This window comes from Pteropus vampyrus, unplaced genomic scaffold (genome assembly GCF_000151845.1).
Source record: "Pteropus vampyrus isolate Shadow unplaced genomic scaffold, Pvam_2.0 Scaffold103, whole genome shotgun sequence".
Taxonomy (NCBI): Eukaryota; Metazoa; Chordata; class Mammalia; order Chiroptera; family Pteropodidae; genus Pteropus; species Pteropus vampyrus.
This window is the reverse complement of record NW_011888884.1, coordinates 4,549,615-4,566,831: the sequence shown is the minus strand read 5'-3', so window position 1 is coordinate 4,566,831 and position 17,217 is coordinate 4,549,615. Positions and strand designations below refer to the sequence as shown.

General features: G+C 37.0%; 1 protein-coding gene across 3 annotated transcripts in view; it reads left to right on the top strand.

Moving 5' to 3' along the window:
- SLC44A1 (solute carrier family 44 member 1) overlaps window positions 1-17,217 on the top strand; it is a 131,441-nt gene that overhangs the window by 83,006 nt on the left and 31,218 nt on the right. Inside the window, exons 14-15 of one of the 3 annotated variants that reach the window (XM_023533490.1) lie at window positions 452-532; window positions 12,579-13,970. In XM_023533490.1, coding sequence (XP_023389258.1) covers window positions 452-532; window positions 12,579-12,590 — 93 coding nt within the window. In that variant the 3' untranslated portion in view covers window positions 12,591-13,970. Of the gene's footprint in view, window positions 1-451; window positions 533-3,388; window positions 5,786-12,578; window positions 13,971-17,217 lie in introns of those variants that run through there. The other 2 variants (XM_023533489.1, XM_011364965.2) reach the window with 2 other exon arrangements.

The following is a 17,217-nucleotide window of genomic DNA, read 5'->3' as shown; positions in this document are numbered from 1 at the left end:
AGTATTCTGTGCTTAGTAGTATCAATGCTTTCTTTCACCTTCTAGAGTTATTTTTAAAAGGAGGATTATGGAGTAAAATGTTTTTGTTCCATTTAACTATGGTACAGAAAAAGCAAAACAACAAATAAAACAATATTCTAAGTATGGGAAAACAGTCTTTTTAAAAAAAGTCAGGTATTTTCTCTTTTGGATAGAACTTACATTATCTCCTAGCATTATCCTGAGTGAGATGGTCACCGTGAACGGATGGAAAAAGGATTTCATATCAACAGATTGTAGTCTATTCCCACAAATTTAGCAGCTCACATGTGTGATACTACATATTTATTGCTGTGGTCTTAGGCCATCCATTTGCCAGTATTGAGTAAAAACTGAAAATGTTCTTTAGAATTCACCTACCCAAAATCTGAAAGGACCTAAGAATTGATGCCATTTGGTCCATATTTTGCAGGAGTTTGTGGAAAACAGTAGGAAAGCAATGAAAGAAGCTGGTAAGGGCGGCGTTGCTGATGCCAGAGAGCTAAAACCGATGGTAGGTGGAGATGAGGAGGCAGCTGCCCTCCAAGAATTTCACTTTCACTTCCTCTCTCTCTCTGTCTTCACTGACTGCACTTCTTCAGGAGAAGCTTTTGTTATCTGTATCACGCAGGACATACTGCTCTTTCTGTTTGTGTGTTTACCTATCACTTGGATGGCAGAATTCTTGTCACAACTGAGACCACCTCCTGTAAAAGTAAGCTGAAAGGAACAGCATTGTCACAATGAAGAGTGGTCATGGCGGGATAGAGGATATTATTGTCCTTTAAGGTGAAATTGCTGTTTCTGTTTTTTTTGTTTTTAAATGTCAGTGTTTAGTTTTCATTGAACTGAACATTTGGTCATACACTTGAACTGACAGTTTGATTTTTATTTTTTTTGAAGGTGATAATAGCAATTCCTTTCAACTTGCTAGAATCCATATTTCTCATTTTTTAAATATTGGTTTACTTATGTTGCTGTCTTTTCCCCTTTGCTGACTTTTTTTTTTCTGTTGCCTGGATTGTACTTTCTTTGTTTCTTACGCTATTTTTCAGTAGCAAACAAGTCTATTTCCATTGGCACTCATATTCCACACTTGATAAGACAATCTGGTCTTCTCAAAGCTCAGCTTAACTGTGAGAAAGATAAATTATCTCTGGTCAGTGATACATACATTCTGTTTTCATTTGGGAGAAAAAAAAACCTTAAAGTTAATCAGTGTAAGAGAATCCTGAGCTGCTTTTTTCATAGACATTCTCACTGCTGCATAACAACAGATGTCTCTAGCATATCTTGGTCTAATTACTGCTTATTTTACAAATGTATTGTTCTTAAATAGCATGGGTATTTCAAAATATAATATAATTGCCTACATCCTTTAACAGTTAATTTTAAATAATGTGCCTTCTGATCACATATAATGTCTGAAAGTGCGAAGACTTTTTTTCTTCTTTATGTTTTATGTAGTTTTCCAACTTAAGAAATAGACAGTATAAAACAAGCCCATTTAAGTATGTAAAAGTAAAGGAAATGGGTTCATTTAAGGGGAGTGAGGAGGCCACATGTATATGCAAAATAATTGTATATTCAACCTAAATTAAAGTCTTAGCAGAATGTTTAGATATGAACTCTTTTCTCCGCAATCCCTTCCACTGCCTATTTTGATGTTGCTCTTAATAGCATTGATGATTATAAAGCAAAATTTCAGTGCTTAGATTCCCAAGGCACAGATCACTCTAATTATAAGTAAAAGGATGTGGAATGGTCATATAGCTCTTAGTTTTAAATGCATTAGCCAGAACTGGATTGAGTGGGCAAGGGGCACCAATCAGCAGTCTCTCCGGTCAAGTCCCTTGCCTTTCTACACCTTTTTTCTGTACCCCTCTTACTTCCTGTAGGCAGCGGGGGGACTGCAGTGAAGAATCTGCCAATGCTATGGTGGCAAGACTTCTTTCTTGCCACCGCTTGGTTGTCCTAATTGTTTAGCAAATAAGGTTCCAAGCCTGATTTACAAAAGATATATAAAATCTTAAAATGCGAAACATCTTTTCCCCACCTTTGTCTTTCCAGTGGTTGAAGCTTCCATTAAATTATTCTGCAGCGATAAGCATTAAAGAAAAGGAGAACTGTTTGGAGGTTTAGGACTAGTTTGACCATGAATGGGCATATATTTCTGTAGATGGACAGTGGTAGACCAGAATGCCTAAACCTCCAATTAATAATTAATAATACTAGGAAAATTGCCTAGGTAAGTGGCATTCTCCCAGAAGCCAAAAATTTAGAAAGATTTTTTTCTCCCTAATATTGCTTTCAGTTTTGAATTAATGTCCCTTAACTTAAACAATACATTAAAATCTTCATTCAGTTTTTGCTTTTATTTTTTGTCGTTCATCAGTTCATCGCTTGTAGATGAATAGCAAAATCCTCTGCTTTATCCCAAAATACATCTCTTATGTGCCTTGTTCTTCTGGTGCTTTGGACTTTGTAACATTTAGTCCCTAAGAATGATGATTTAAGTGGTTAAAAAACTCATCAGGAGAGAAATGTGAAATGTTGCTCATAAGGAAGTTAAATTACCTCTAATTCTCATCTCTTTTCCCCAGTGTGCATGGTAAGAGTTGGCCTCCTACTACCGCCACCATCTTGTATGTGTCCCTAAAGAATTATCTGAGAATTTAGGATTGCTTCTTTGTATTTGCTTGCTTTAATTCACGTGGTATTCCCTTAGATGTAAATTCTGTGAAAGAGTGTCAGACCTATTTTGCCATATCTGTAGAAACACTGCTGTTTGAGTTCCCAGTCTGTCTTCCTCCATAATGGGATATTTTAATTTAGGGTTTATTTTTAGCCTATAAAATAATGTTCAGGAAAATGAGGTTTTAAATTTCCGTTTTGACAGGGGGATCATTGAGCTATATATAAGTACTCCCAGTTTTCCTCTTGGACTTCTTTTTTGAGAGAACCTATTAGTTAAAGAAACTTCGAAGGTTTGGGAGGTCGTTCTCTAAGTCTTTGAACATGATTTTAGAAAAATTGACCACATGTGCTATAGAGGTTTAAGAAAGAGACATTCTGGCCATCTGCTTGTACAGGCAAGAATTTACAGAGGAAAGGTTGGAAAAAACCCGGGCGCTAAAGCAGTATAGGCCAAAGGAGTATTCTCTACATATCTCAAAGATTATGCAGAAGGCAGTGTGACCTTCAACATTCATACATATTTCAGCCCCTGGAATATAGGTTCAGGGGAGAAGGATTCTAAGTCTGTTGTTTTGTTGCTATTTGCGGCCATTTTTGTATTTGTAACATCGCTCATAATCTCCTTTTAATGGTAATTGTCTAAGATTATACTTTGTATGGCTTTGTTTTCTAGGCTTCGGGAGCAAGTTCTGCTTGAAACTAGCCGACCGTTATGGAACCCATTGACATTCCAAAACAATATATACACATGACTGTGTGTTTGTGTGTGTGGGTGTGTGTATATACTTATATGTATGTGTGTATATATATGTATATGTATATACACACACACACAAAATCAGCCAAAATCAGAGAAAAGGAACAGGGATTTAATACCTTTTTTATGCTTATTTTTGTCAAACATGTACTCCTTTCATACGGGTGGCTTTTACAAGGCAACTGCCGTCATTTAATGTTTTCAACTGTAATTGTCTTAATGGAAATGTTAAGATTCATATCTGATTAACATTTTTAATAACTTAGAGGAGATTTTTAACTTTAGTTATTTAAATTAGGTAAAATTATTGTACCGAATTCTCTGTCTAAAGTTTATTCAGGGGGGATTTCCCTGAGGTGTGCATAAAATCAAGATCTTATTTTACTGATGCATAAGTCCTAGTGGGATGAGACTAGGCATATGCTTTCAGATAAATAAGGAATTACTCCAATCAGTTTTCCCCCAATCAAAGAAGCCATGTCATTTTACTTTTAGAAACATGCAAGTGGGTCCAATATGGGAATTTTCATAATCGCTCATGCATTTGTCAGCCAACATTAAAAAGTAAGCAACTCCTCAGGTATTTGTAGTTTACCCTAATGCTTCTATAAGAGAGTAGGTGAAAAAGAAAAGAGTAGATAATCTTTATTATGCAAACTTTTTTCTTATGGTTTGTCTTTCTTCTATTTTTTTTACTTTAGTAGCATCCTTCACACGTTTGTGTGTCTGATTCTAAAGGAAGCTGGAGCACCCAGTAAGTTTAGCCTTTAAGTTTCTGTGTATTGATTTGTAGATTAAGTAATGCTTGGAAGAATAAAAAAGGGAAAGAAACATAGAACAAAAGCATTGAAATTCTCAGTGCTTGGGGCTTCTGCTTCAGAAGAACTTAAGTGGTTTAGGGCTAAATAGCCATTTTATTCAATGCTTGCTATAAAATCTGAAAACATACTAGCAGGTGCTCCTCTCCTTGGTACTTCATGAGATATCCAGAATTCTACAATATTTGACTGAAGAATTGGTTCATGTTTTGATCCTCAAGTGTTGAACGTTTGTTTGTTTGTTCGTTTGGGGATGGGTTATGGGATTTTGCTTTTTTTATTCCTGAAGCTTACCAGATATGAATGGCTAATATTCCATTGTTCTGCTTATTGTAATGGTGAATGCTTTAAGAAAAAAAGTGTAATTTGCTAAGAATAATTCATGATCTGTTTATGCGATAACTCCTTTTTGTTACAATTTTTTTAAAAAAAGCTATTTTTGTTAATGTAAAGTAAATATTTCAGAGCAAATTTTTTAAACTTATTGCACTAAATACAGGCTCTGTACAAAAAAAAAAAAAGCCTCAGCATTTTATCATTCCATGGAAGGAGAATCTTTTGAAAGAAAGCATTGCCTCCTACCAGAATTAGACAGTGAATTAGACCGGTATTATGGAAATGCATACAATTAATGTCACTAGGGCTTAATAAGCAGCTGTTTGCTAATGCGCTTCCTTTCAAAGAGTTGGACCTTAAATTGCTGCAAAAGGTAAATTGTATTTTTTTTTTAAATATCCATGTTCTTTAACTAGGCTAAAATTTGCTAAATGCCTTGGTTTCTTTTCAAAGCTCATGTAATATTTCTGATTTTTCAGAATATTTGCAATGAGAGTCTGAATTTTTTTTTTTTTTTTTTACAAAAAAACACACAATTTAAGAGCTCATGTCTTGGCAAGATCTGGGAAACCAACGTTATGAGAGTAGCTATTCTGAAACAATAATTCTCCAGAAGTTAACATCTAACATCACCAAACAGTGTATCATTGTACTCTTTTATATCATTTGAAAGGAATTAATATAATTATGTAACTAACAATTATCCAAATAGGTGAGAGAGCAAATCATCTAAGAAAATTCAGAATACCTTCTGTTTCATAGCCACTCCGATTCTGGACATTAAGAAACATTGAGAACTAAATTTAGGATTGGCAAAAATCTGGAAGATGGTTATCAAAACAGAAGACATACCAGGAGCTAGCTATTTTAGGAGGTGTCCCTCCAAAGTGACCTGATGGAAGTCTTGAATTTGGAAATTAGGTTCTGCTCACTTGGACATCCCAACGTCATGGACACTTGCTGCTCCCTGTTCCGTATGCTCGTAATCTCAACTATTTGGAAGCCACCAGGAATGCTTTCTAATTCTCATTTGCAACTAGAACTGTAATCAGAAAGAAATTTTGTATTTTTGTATAACTTGATTGTGTGCCATTTTATATAACAGGTCCTGTTTTACAAATAAATTTTGTTTTACTAACATTGTGTTTAGAAACTATGATCTATGTGTAACCATGTCATTTGAGTTCCAAATTAATTGCCATGCTGTTTTCCTGAAGTAAATTTGTGTGCCATAAAGGTTCATATGTGCAAATATACATATGTATTACATAGGCACACACGAAGATATTTGATATATAGAATATCACTCATGAGCTTCATTCCTTGATTCATTTTATAAATCCTCACAAAACCCTCACAGAGGGGTTTTTTTTTAGCAATATTTAAATGTTTCGAGGTGATGTTTGGATGTTCCTGCTGCCTCTTTCATCCATTGCAAGTCATTCTTCAGCTAGCTATGGGCTGCCTTACTGCTATTCGCTCTCTGCCTCCATCTTCTGCCCAAGTGAGAAGAATAGATGAAAAACAAAAATTACGTGAAATGGGGTTACCTGAATAATTTTATAAACCATTGACTCTGTGTTTTGGTTTTTGTCTTTTTCTGTGATGGACCTTCAGAATTGCATTCAGGACTCATATCTCCAGTTACAGTTAGGCTCCTCTATTATAAATGGTGATTACAGTGATCAGAGTGTCATTCTGGTTTTTGCCATTAGATAATTAAGGCTCTGGTGCATGGTTTCAACTTTCTAGGCTCCTGCCTCAAGAGTAAGCTCTGCTATAGTATAGCATGGACAGGAAAAGTTTATATTTCCATATAAATTTAAGAGACCCGTCTTCTATGGGAGCCTTACCAGTGCTTTAGGTTAACATTAGGAATTTAGTGCATTGAGATTGTACAGTCCTTGCATGGATGAGCAGAGCTCAAAGCAGGTTTTTCCTTTAAACCATTTCATGCAATGTTTAATGTTTAGGATTAAAGCTTTTATCCTATCCTATAGCATAATTAAATCCTAAATTACTGTAGTTTAAATAGCTTAACTGTGTTTTGGTCCTCAAACTTTTTCCATAATGGTTGAGGAGGAGGCGGCACTCACTGAGTCTATTTTAAAATTATGCTGGAAATAAGTTTTTCCTTTGTAGTGATGCTCTCTTACTTTTTTTTTTTTCTTTTTTTTCTTTTTTCAGCGAAGGGCATTAAGCTGCCAGTTCCCAACACCACTGACCTTGGTATCTCCCAGGGGCTCCCTTGCCTCCCCAGGCAGTTACAGGATTTCATCCCAATAGGGAATAGTGAGGGGATGACCCCTTCCTTTATCTTGGTCCTGAGCTGCTTTAAATCAGAGTAATGCTTCTCCCACACCCTTCCTCAGAAAAGCTAACGGAACTGTAGGCACCAAATATTTGTGAGGCTATATCATTGCCCTGGAGGCTTCGACCATTTCCAACAGGCAGCACTATTAGCTAATCAAGGCTATTTCAAGAGGTCCCTGCCCCGCTAAGCTGCACCATAGAATTCCGGGATCAGTTCCAAAACCAGAGTTGCCAGTTATGAGGACCTGAACATTTTATTTTATTGTTGGTCAGTAACCTTCTCGTTTGAATTTTAGGAGTTTCCAATATAGCTTCTGAGAAGTTTCCTTCAGAAAGGTCTTTAAGCTTTCACCTTTCAATAAGTAAGTTCTCAACTGCTTTTTTACTGCTACTTAAAAAAATAAAAAATCCTGAGTCTGGAGGCTTATTAGTGTACCTGCCACAGTTAATTTCTGTATTCTTCTCATATATTCCATCTGACAGATAGGAGTGCACTATAATGGCTTGTCTGGAGCTGTTAAGATGTGGTCTGTTATTCATAGACCACAACATTATTCATATTGGAAAATTGTGGGTTTGTAAGTAAATGCATAAAGCAGAGATTTGTGTATTATACATTCCCAGCATAGAATGCCTTTTGCTTTAAATGCATATTCATGTATCTTTGTGTACATGATGCATGTTAGCCCTTTTGAAAAGAAGGCACTGTTCAGATACACTGGCTGCTTTTGGAAATAGCTCATCTTTGTCTAATGGCATATAGCCCAACTTCTGGACCAGGAAAAAATCTAAAGCTAGCAAACTAAAAACAAAACAAAAATCTAAACAGGTTGTATACACTTATAAATTTTAAATAGCACACTTTTCTCCATTCAGATTTCATAAATTTGAGCCAAATTCTTATTCTCCAAGTTTTAAGAGGAAACTTTTAATCCAAGATTTAAATCTTTGAAACTATCTTTCTTATAAAAAACTTCAATACAGAGTTTTTAAACGTGAGACTGTCTGTGGAAAACCTTTTTTTTTCTGTAGAAACACTACAGTACTCTTTCTTCTTCCTCATCTCTTTGATTTTTATTTGTGTAAAATAGACAAATGTTGCTCCTTTTAAAATGTTGCATGAATAATGATCACTTTTGTAAATTACATGGACAGAATTTAAGTTTGTTATTTTCTGAAGGAAATTATGAGTAAATTTATAGGAAAGATATGAAATTGTTAGGAACCCAAATCTTAGGCTATTTTTATTGAGTTTTTGATACTCAGTTTTACAACTTAAATGATTTCCTGAGGAGTAAATACTCCAGACTAGGAGTTCAGAATAGTAAAGCTTTCAGGTTACTCATAGTCTAGTCAAGATCTAGCTGAACACGAAAATATTGTAATGCCCATATGTTTCAGAAAAATTTTATTTTTATTTGCTAAAACCTGAATTTAATATTTGATATTCTAAAACCTGAATTTAATATTTGATATTAATTTTTTGAGGGCACATAGGCCCCTTTTAAGAAGCTTATGAAAGCAACGAACTATCTTTCTCTCAAATGCAGATAGCCCGTCTATGACCATTTAAAATGCTAATAAGAATTTCGGGGCCCTCATACTGCCAGCCCCCACCCCATTAGCCCCTCAGGGCCTAATGAACACAAGTCCAGGCTGCTCTAAAGTTGATTTGAAAATATGTTTTAAAACGAGGTAGTGATGAAGCCTCCACTGAAGATACTTTACAGATGGTACTTACTGACATCTGACCTGGCATCGTTTTTACAACTTCGACCTTAATTTAGTACGAGCTTTGGAAATAGAAACCACACTAATCTGAATGAATAACAAAATGGTCAATAACTGCATCTTCAAGACAGTAAAAGTGCTTTACTTGGAGGTGTGAGGGTGTATGTGTCTGGGGGAAAGGTGGATTTGGGGCAAGGTACCAAATTGTTTGCAGCAGACAAGAAAATCCAAAAAGAAATGACTAAGGAATCCTTGTAATTTTCCGTGTACCAAAATACTTGGTATTTTTTAATCATAGCTCAGATATGACATATGCGGCATAGTATTATCAGTAGATTGCTGTCTAAAAATATATCAGTCCACAGGACTGAGAACAGTTGATGATGATAAATTAGCAAATACAGTTGACAAAAAAGTTTTAGTGGAAAGTAGGAGGAGCAGATGCTGGGGGGAGAAACTCAAAAGTTGTTTTTCTCTCTATGTAAACCAAGGAGGTGTTTCCTGTCACCACTAGAGCAGCCTTGGACCACTGCCAGTGGGACTGTGCCTCCACTCCCCACATCCACCCCCTCTTCTTTCTTTAGGGAGCATGTGGATTTCTTTACCTTACTTTTAGGTAAAGGTGCCACATTTACATGGAGGGCCCTCGGGGCCCCAGAAAAAACTAGCAGCGAGTTTTAAAGGAGTTCAAGTGCTTTTAAGAATTGATTCCAGTGGGTCATGGCTTATGGCCAGACATCAAACCATTGCCTTCATTTTCAAGCTGAAGAAAGCAGAGGACATCCCATAACTAGCTGGTGAAGAAAGGAGAAAAATCAGGTCCTTACCCCTTCCCCTACCCCTAGAAGAATTTTAATAAATCATCCATGGGTGGAAATTTCCATATCAGGTAGAAAAGAGCCTGAGTCCAGTGTAAAATCTACATTTGATATGTCCTTTTGTCAGAGAAGTGAATGACTTAAAGAGAATGGCCTCTCCTTTGCATATGATTCTAATCCTCCCATCCCACCAGCTAAGAAATTAGTTCATTATAGTTATTTTTTGAGGAATAAACGAGCACAGGACTGGAATGAAGCTTCTGTCAGCATCCTGCAGACCACTCTACCTGCCACAGGAATGAGACAATAAGGCAGCTTTGGGGCCTGATGATTTGAGACACATTATTAAGTAAAATTTCCCCATCCTCTGAGTTCCCAGTGGTCTGCTCGAAATTTCTTTTTGGTCCCTCTTGTTTTAGCTAGTTTTGATTTTCAAAGACATCACGTGGGGATAAGTTACCTTTCTTCCACTATGTTGCCTTAGTGCTATTCGATTATGTTCTGTTGTAGAGGTTTTCTGATTTCTTCCCTCCTATAAAAGAGTACTGAGAGCTCCATAATGAAAAGAAGTTTCAATTATACTGTTTCAGAATATTCTTGACCACTGAGTGCACTTCAAATAGGTCTTGTACCCAATGAAGTTTGGTGGACTGTTAGCTGATTTGATTGTAGGGAGGAAAAACTTGACAATGAACAAACAACAAGCTGGGGAGAAAAGTGTGAGAGGCACCTGACAAAGTGATAGGAGCTCTGGAAAAACAACCAAAGACAAAAGCATATCTTCTGAAGACCAAAGGTCCAACTGTAAGTACTTGCTGGCACAGTCTGTCTGAACTCCTGGAGTTAAGAATAAAGCTCCTAGAATAAGGCAGCCAAGCTTTAAAGATCAGTCAATGCAGTAAGGACCTGCTGTTGACCTCTCAGGCTCTGAGCCTTCACATCCAGTGTTTGGCCCAGCCCAGCAGCATACGGGGTGATATGAACAGAAAACACATATCGGCGTGTCTTGATTTCTCACTGCTGTACAATCCAGCATGAGAAGCCTGTTGTGGTGCCATCTATTTCTCAATCTGATGCCTTTTTTGTCCTTTTTTTTTTTCCCCCGTGTGCATTCTGTTTCATACTGTCAAAATGAATTTTGTATCTCATCCTGTCTTTGTCCATTACGAACTGTAGGATCACAGTTAAGCCTTCCATGAATTCTATAGTTCGGGGTCTTTAACCATAGCATAATTTTGAGTTTTTCCTTATTGCAGTGTCACGACACTGCATTCCGGTGGGGGAACAAACCTGTAGGTGCTTGAACATGCCCCACAAACACAGTTGTAGTCCTAGTATTTGTGACTTGTCATTATTGACATAGTACAGACTTTATGGACAGAGCGTTGTGCTCTCAGAGGACTTTAAAAATATGTATATGAGCAATTAATTTTCTGGAGTTATTGAATCTTCCTGGGAAATTAACTTCCAAGAGCTCTGAATTGGATGGAATTCCATCTGGCTTCAGAGTACAATGAGCCTATATGAAATGGAGCTTTGAAATGTTTTTCTTGTGCAGAAATATGAACTAGAAAAAAAAAGTGCTGATCTAATGCTAAGTTTTCTCTGTGTACTGACTCAGTTGCCAGAACTATAATGAAAACTGTATTTTAGTCTAACAAATGTATAGAATTTTTTATGTAATAAATAAAATTTTATAGGAAAGAAAGTCACTGTCTACTGTGTCGTAACACTTTCCCATGCCCAGGTGGTGGTTAAATAGTGTAGAGGAGAAAAATAATTCCCCGCCCCCACTACCCACCCTTCTGAGTTCTTAGCTGAGATCCCTGTAATGGAAGACAGGTGAATGAGAGAAAAACACACAGAAATTTATTAATAAGTATATCTCATGTATACATGGGATCTACCAGGGAAAAATGAGTAACTCTCCCAGGTGCCTTAGAATTCAAGCTTAAATACCATCTGAATAGGGAAAGAGGAATGGGGAGGTAGGCCTTTTAGGAGAGAGTAAATGATTTCTAGGAAAGATAAATGGGCCCTTAGAAGAACAGATTGGAGGTATAATAGTTTGTGAGAAAGTTCACCTGGGTTTGATATTGACTTCTAGTCTCTCCTGTGATAAGAGTCAATATTCCCTGGTTGATGAAACTCCCAAGAAGGGTACTGATGACAACTGAGTTCCTTTAGGAGGATCTGTCTTTAGACTGATAAGAGAAGTTCAAAGAAAGCCTCTCCCTGCTTACTATTTTTCAAGTGCCTACAGCTCAAAATAATCAATATTCCAAAGAGGCATTTTGTTGAGGTGACATGTCCTGAACTACATTCATATTTTGAGGGTGGCATATTCTTCTACTCTTTAATAGACAGAGATTGTGGACAACATCTTGGTTTCAGTTTAGGTCAGCATGCTGCAAGTGTACCCTAGAATTTCCCAGCCATTCCTTACTAGCATCTCTCAGCATGGCCTAGGGTCCTTGAATTATGAAATATAAATGTATGAAAAACTAATTTCTGAAGTACAAGGTTCATCCACTGACTGGCCAGGTTTCCTAGCTGGAGTCTGAGTCACCCTGTGAATGCTAAGGTTGCAAATGAATTCAACACCAGGCAGAGTAGAAAAGGCTGTTAGATAAGGTTTGCCATGGAAAACACTCCTGGAGCCTGATACAGTGCTCTGCATATAAATCGAAGCTTGAATGTGTGCTAAGTTAGTAGGTTTGTGAAACTGGTTAATTTAGGCAGTAGCTGTGCCCCATTAAAGTCTGGGAGAATCGAGCTTGTTTAATTGTATTTTTAATAATATTGGGACTAAGGAAGGGATGTTCTTAAGTGGAAAGCCTTTGCCAATACCAATAAACCTCTTCTGATATGTTTTGTAATTTTGGATTTTTCTTAAGAAGCTTCTGTACAGATTGCTTTTTGTTAGCCAACATGAGGAATGCTCAGATTATAGCCCTGGATGTTTATGCCATCTTGCCAAAAGGAGTTATTGTAGAACATTTGTGAGGTGTCCTCAAATACTAGAAGTGTTTGCAAATGCTGAAGAATATTTACTAGTCTGGATTGTTAATTTTTTTTTTTTTTTTGCAGGGGTGGGGGTGATTCTGATGCAGATTTACACAGTTTCTTGTTATACAGACCGCCTAGTGATTAAAGAGCTTGTGAAAGGCCTCACATCTCCTAAAGATACCCAGAAATTTTTTCTCTCTCTTTAGCTTTGGAATTATACTTTGTATTTAATCTCAAATTTTAGAAAAATCAAGAAAAATCTAGAGGATTTCTTTTCGGGAGCGAACTGTTTGTGCACTCCAGATTAACATAAGTTATGATTGAAATTTGAGCTTCTTCAAATAGCAGTATTGCTCAAAGCTCTTACAGGTGTTGAAAGGGTCAGAAAGAAGCCAGTGTCCTATGAGGCTTTTTGGCCTTATATCTTTGATCAAGTTTGCCGTGGAACTAACCCACAAGATCATGCCCCTTCACGTTATTTTTTAGTTGTGGCAAGGAGCAGTGAAGGTAAGAAACGCGTTGTGCCTTTAATTTGGTATCGTGCATTTGCTGTCCAAATCCTGAGAAAAATAGCTTTAGAAGATGCACCTAGCTTAAACTTAAGATTCCAAAAAATATAAAGCTAAGCTATTAGACCACTTCATGGGCTTATCAGCAATTTCAATAGAAAACTTAAAGTTCTCTAGGTAGTTATAAGCTCCCTAGCTAGGTATGTCAGACTAGCAAGACGACGGTAAAATGCCTACCAAGCAAAACAAAAAGGCTTTCAGTCATCCAGGCTCATCCCATAACATTGGACATGGGATATTGGGAGTTTGTGTTTGGTCTACTCTCTCCATCTGACAGAAAGGATTCTTACAGCTTACAACAAAATAAAAGAATTTTAACACAAAAATAAAAATTAAATTTAAAAAAGAGGCAAGTGAAAATTGAGAAAGGAGATTAGCTGTCTGAGAAACCCTAAGCTGAGCATAAGACTGAACTCTGAACTTTTCTGTCAGTCCTGCATAGAGACAATCAAGAAAAGTACATAGTTTTACATGTTTAATAAAAAGAAGCATTGAATAGAACTTAAACAGGAGGGACTGAGCAGGCATTAAAAATGACATAAGTAATATTTAATGATTTGCAACAATGTCTACAATATAGTCAATGGGAAAGGGGGTAAGGCAGTATTTATCACATGAGCTCCTTTATGTAAGATTGATATATTTTTATACATGTTTAAATGGCTAAAGGTAGAGTAGATGGTCTCTTAACCAATTCTTTAGGCATGATAGTTGATTGGTTAATTGAAAATTTTGGTTAAGAAGGCAAATCGTAAAGGAAATGTTTTTTTAAAAAAACTACAAGTAAATATTCATTGGCCAATCTTTGACATAGGTATAGTTTTTTTATGACTGACTCCTCTGACGTCGTCTATTGCCTTTTTTGCATTAACCACACCAATAAAACAACCACCCAAAAATGTAATGATGTGAAATATAGATTTCTTTAAAATGGATCAAGAATTTAGAGATGCTTGTGAAGGCAGCTGAATAGAGACTCCTAGATTTTTATCATTTCTTTCCACAGTTTATACTCACTTATACATAGTTTGAAAGTAATATTTTACCATCTTTATAGTCTCCCCAAAGCACTCGACTTGGTTTTCACAGAAATTACTCTCTTCATACTCATTTTTTATCTCTATCCATAATATTTAAATAATCATACCATTAGAATAGTAGTTGCACCTGGCATAACATGTTGGAATAAACACACCTGACTCTTGATGAGCACCGTCCACTGATGCTGAGAAAAGATTACACAGGCCCCCAAGTGTGTAAGCCCATCTCCGGGAACATTCAGCCTGCTTTGACATCAGCCGGTACGTTCTACACGGGATTGGAGAATGTCAATTAATCTGGCAAGATGGTTAAATGCTAGTCAGCTAAGAACGCCGCCTTCTCTTTTTTCTCTCCAAATGATAATTATGGTTATCTTTGTGTCGTAGGATTATGAATAGTTTTACTTTCTTTGCTTATCTGTATGCTTAAAATATTTCCATATAGTTTTTGTTTTAATATGAAAAAATATAGTTACACTAAAAAGCAAATAGCCAGGTAAGTATAATAAATGACAATAACTAAACCTCTGTAATAGGAAAATGGAATAGAAGAGAATGTTCCGCAAATGAATTGTTATAAGAATTTAATAAAAGCTAAGGATATACCTCAAATGAATAAGAAAGGAAAGAATCCATCTAATAAGTGGTCTTTAGGACAATTAGCTTTTAGTTTGAAAACAAATCTAAGTCAAATCAGAATGGATTAAGGATTTTTTTTTTTTTTAATTAGACAAGGAAAGGGCAGGGGAAGGAGTGGGGAGGACCTAATTTAGAAGGATTAGGAAAAAAAATAGAAACAATAGACTGGTGGGAATTTGTGAGATCCACATCTCATATTTTGTGGAAAATGTGATGAATGAGGCCCATTTCAGATGCATTTACTATGCCTGTCTATAGCAGTGTGCTAAGCATATCCACTTTCATTCAACAAATATTTCCTGAGACCTGCCCTGTTCAGCTAGATTTGTATTCTGGGAACTCAGTGGTGAATTTCACTTCCTGATCTTAATTAAGTAGCTCACAACCTAATGAGGGAAACAAACAGCAGTGAGGATTATGATCAGTACAGAGAGCTTTGGGAGCATATACAGAGGTGTTGGGGTCTCTGAGAAAGAGCGGGAATTAGCCAGACGATGAAGGAGAAGGCTGGCAAAGGCCGGGTGGGGCGGTGGTGACGGGAGAAGATTTTACCCAAAGGAATAGCATGGGCAATCATAGAGCAACATGAGAAAACATCAGTGCTTTAGGATGTCCAAAGCCAAGAATATGTGGATGCGCAGCAAAAGGAAACCCTGGAGAGGGTCCAGAGAAGTCTCACGTAGGCATTCAGACTTAAACTAAGAGGTACTGCGATCCTGTAATGGGATCGGAAGGGAAGCCTAATGGAGGGAGACCTGGGAGAGAGGAGCACAGGAGAAGAGGAAGAGTCCAGTGGAAAATCTAACAGGCCTGGTGACTAATTAGATCTGGGGGAAGGACAAAGAAATCAGGGAGGCCTACATTCAGCGTGGTATATGCCATTTCTTCATTTAAAGATAGGGGCATGTGCCAGATGTTCAATTCCATCTAGGCTCTGATTTTCTAATTCACTGAATTTTGGAAATATGTACCTTTTCTTCTCAATGCAGCCTGATGCAAAATCTCTGTAATAATAAGAAGGAGCCCATTGGAGAGGAGTTTGAGGGCCTGAAAATATTGCTCTGTGCCACCAAAATTTTTTCCACTCTGATGAATCAAATCTACCTCACTTTTGGTTTTCATTTAAGCGATCCCAAACTAACAATGGCTTCTGCAGCTTAAAGGTAACTGCAGACAAACTTTTTCTCAATGGCTCTAACTCTACTTTTCTACATTGTCACCTTAAACAACTATGTGCTTCTATGCTAACAAGAAACATGCAATGTATTTTTAGTGTGTGTATATTTACATATTTATGCTCCACTTTTTTTCCTAACAGGCTTATATACAATAAGATCATTAAAATAAAAATAGGAAAGCAAAGGCATAAACAGGAAGAAACAAATATACTGTACTCTAGGACTAATATGGTCACTGTACAACAACCATATTAAATACTTTGACTTCCTAGCAACATGAAAAGAAAGGAAAACACCAAGGTTTATATCATTGTATTCTTTGATGGAAGAGGTATATGAATTCTTCAGGTTACTGTGAAAGTGAAGATGACCTGCATGGCTCGAATCGGAGTTTGGAGGTGCTGAGCTGGTGGAGTCCAAACTTGTAACTTCCTGATTTTTTTCTTTTCTTTCTTTCTTTTGTTTTTACTTCCTGATTTGATTCTTTAACTGAATTTGTTACCTCATCCTTTTCAGATCTGCCTCTATTAGGGCTTATAAGTCACACTCTTAAGTATAAGTAAAACAGACAGGTAGTCTTCGTTTATTCCAAAGGCTTTTACTGAGTTCTGTATTTGCTAAGGATACAGAAATGAGAGATGCAGTCTTTGCCTTCCGAAAACTTCACAGTCTGTTTAGGAAGGCAGAGGGGTAAGCAGATGACGGTCATGTAATGTATAGTGTACCAGCTGCTCGAACAGAGCTAAATCAGGAGCAGCACAGAGACTATCTAGAGATGGGAGGGGCAGGGAGAAAGGGATGTGGTAAGGTAGACAAGCCTTTTGAGAAAGGGCGGCGATGTTCCATGCAGAGGGAACAGCATGTGTGAAAATACGATGTGTCTGTGAATCTACTGAAGGAGGCAGGAAACTGGAGATGTCAACAGGGATCAAATCTTGAGGGTCGTGTGTGCCCTACTATGGGACTTGATTTTAAGCTGAAAAAAATGGGGGCTTACTGAAGAATTTTAAGCAAGGGAGTGCTTGCTGATATTTGCATTTTAAGGGGAAAAATTACTATGACAACAGTGGGGGCAACTTAACCTGATAGAGGGTGTTTACAAAAAACCCACAGCTGACCTCATGCTCAATGGTGACAGACTGAAAGCTTTCCCCCTGAGAGCAATAACTAGAGAAGCATGCCTGCTCTTTGCCATTTCTATTCAATGTTGTACTGAAGATTCTAACTGGGGAAATTAGGGAAAAAAAGAAAGAAGGATGGAAGGAAGGAAGGAAGGAAGGAAGGAAGGAAGCAA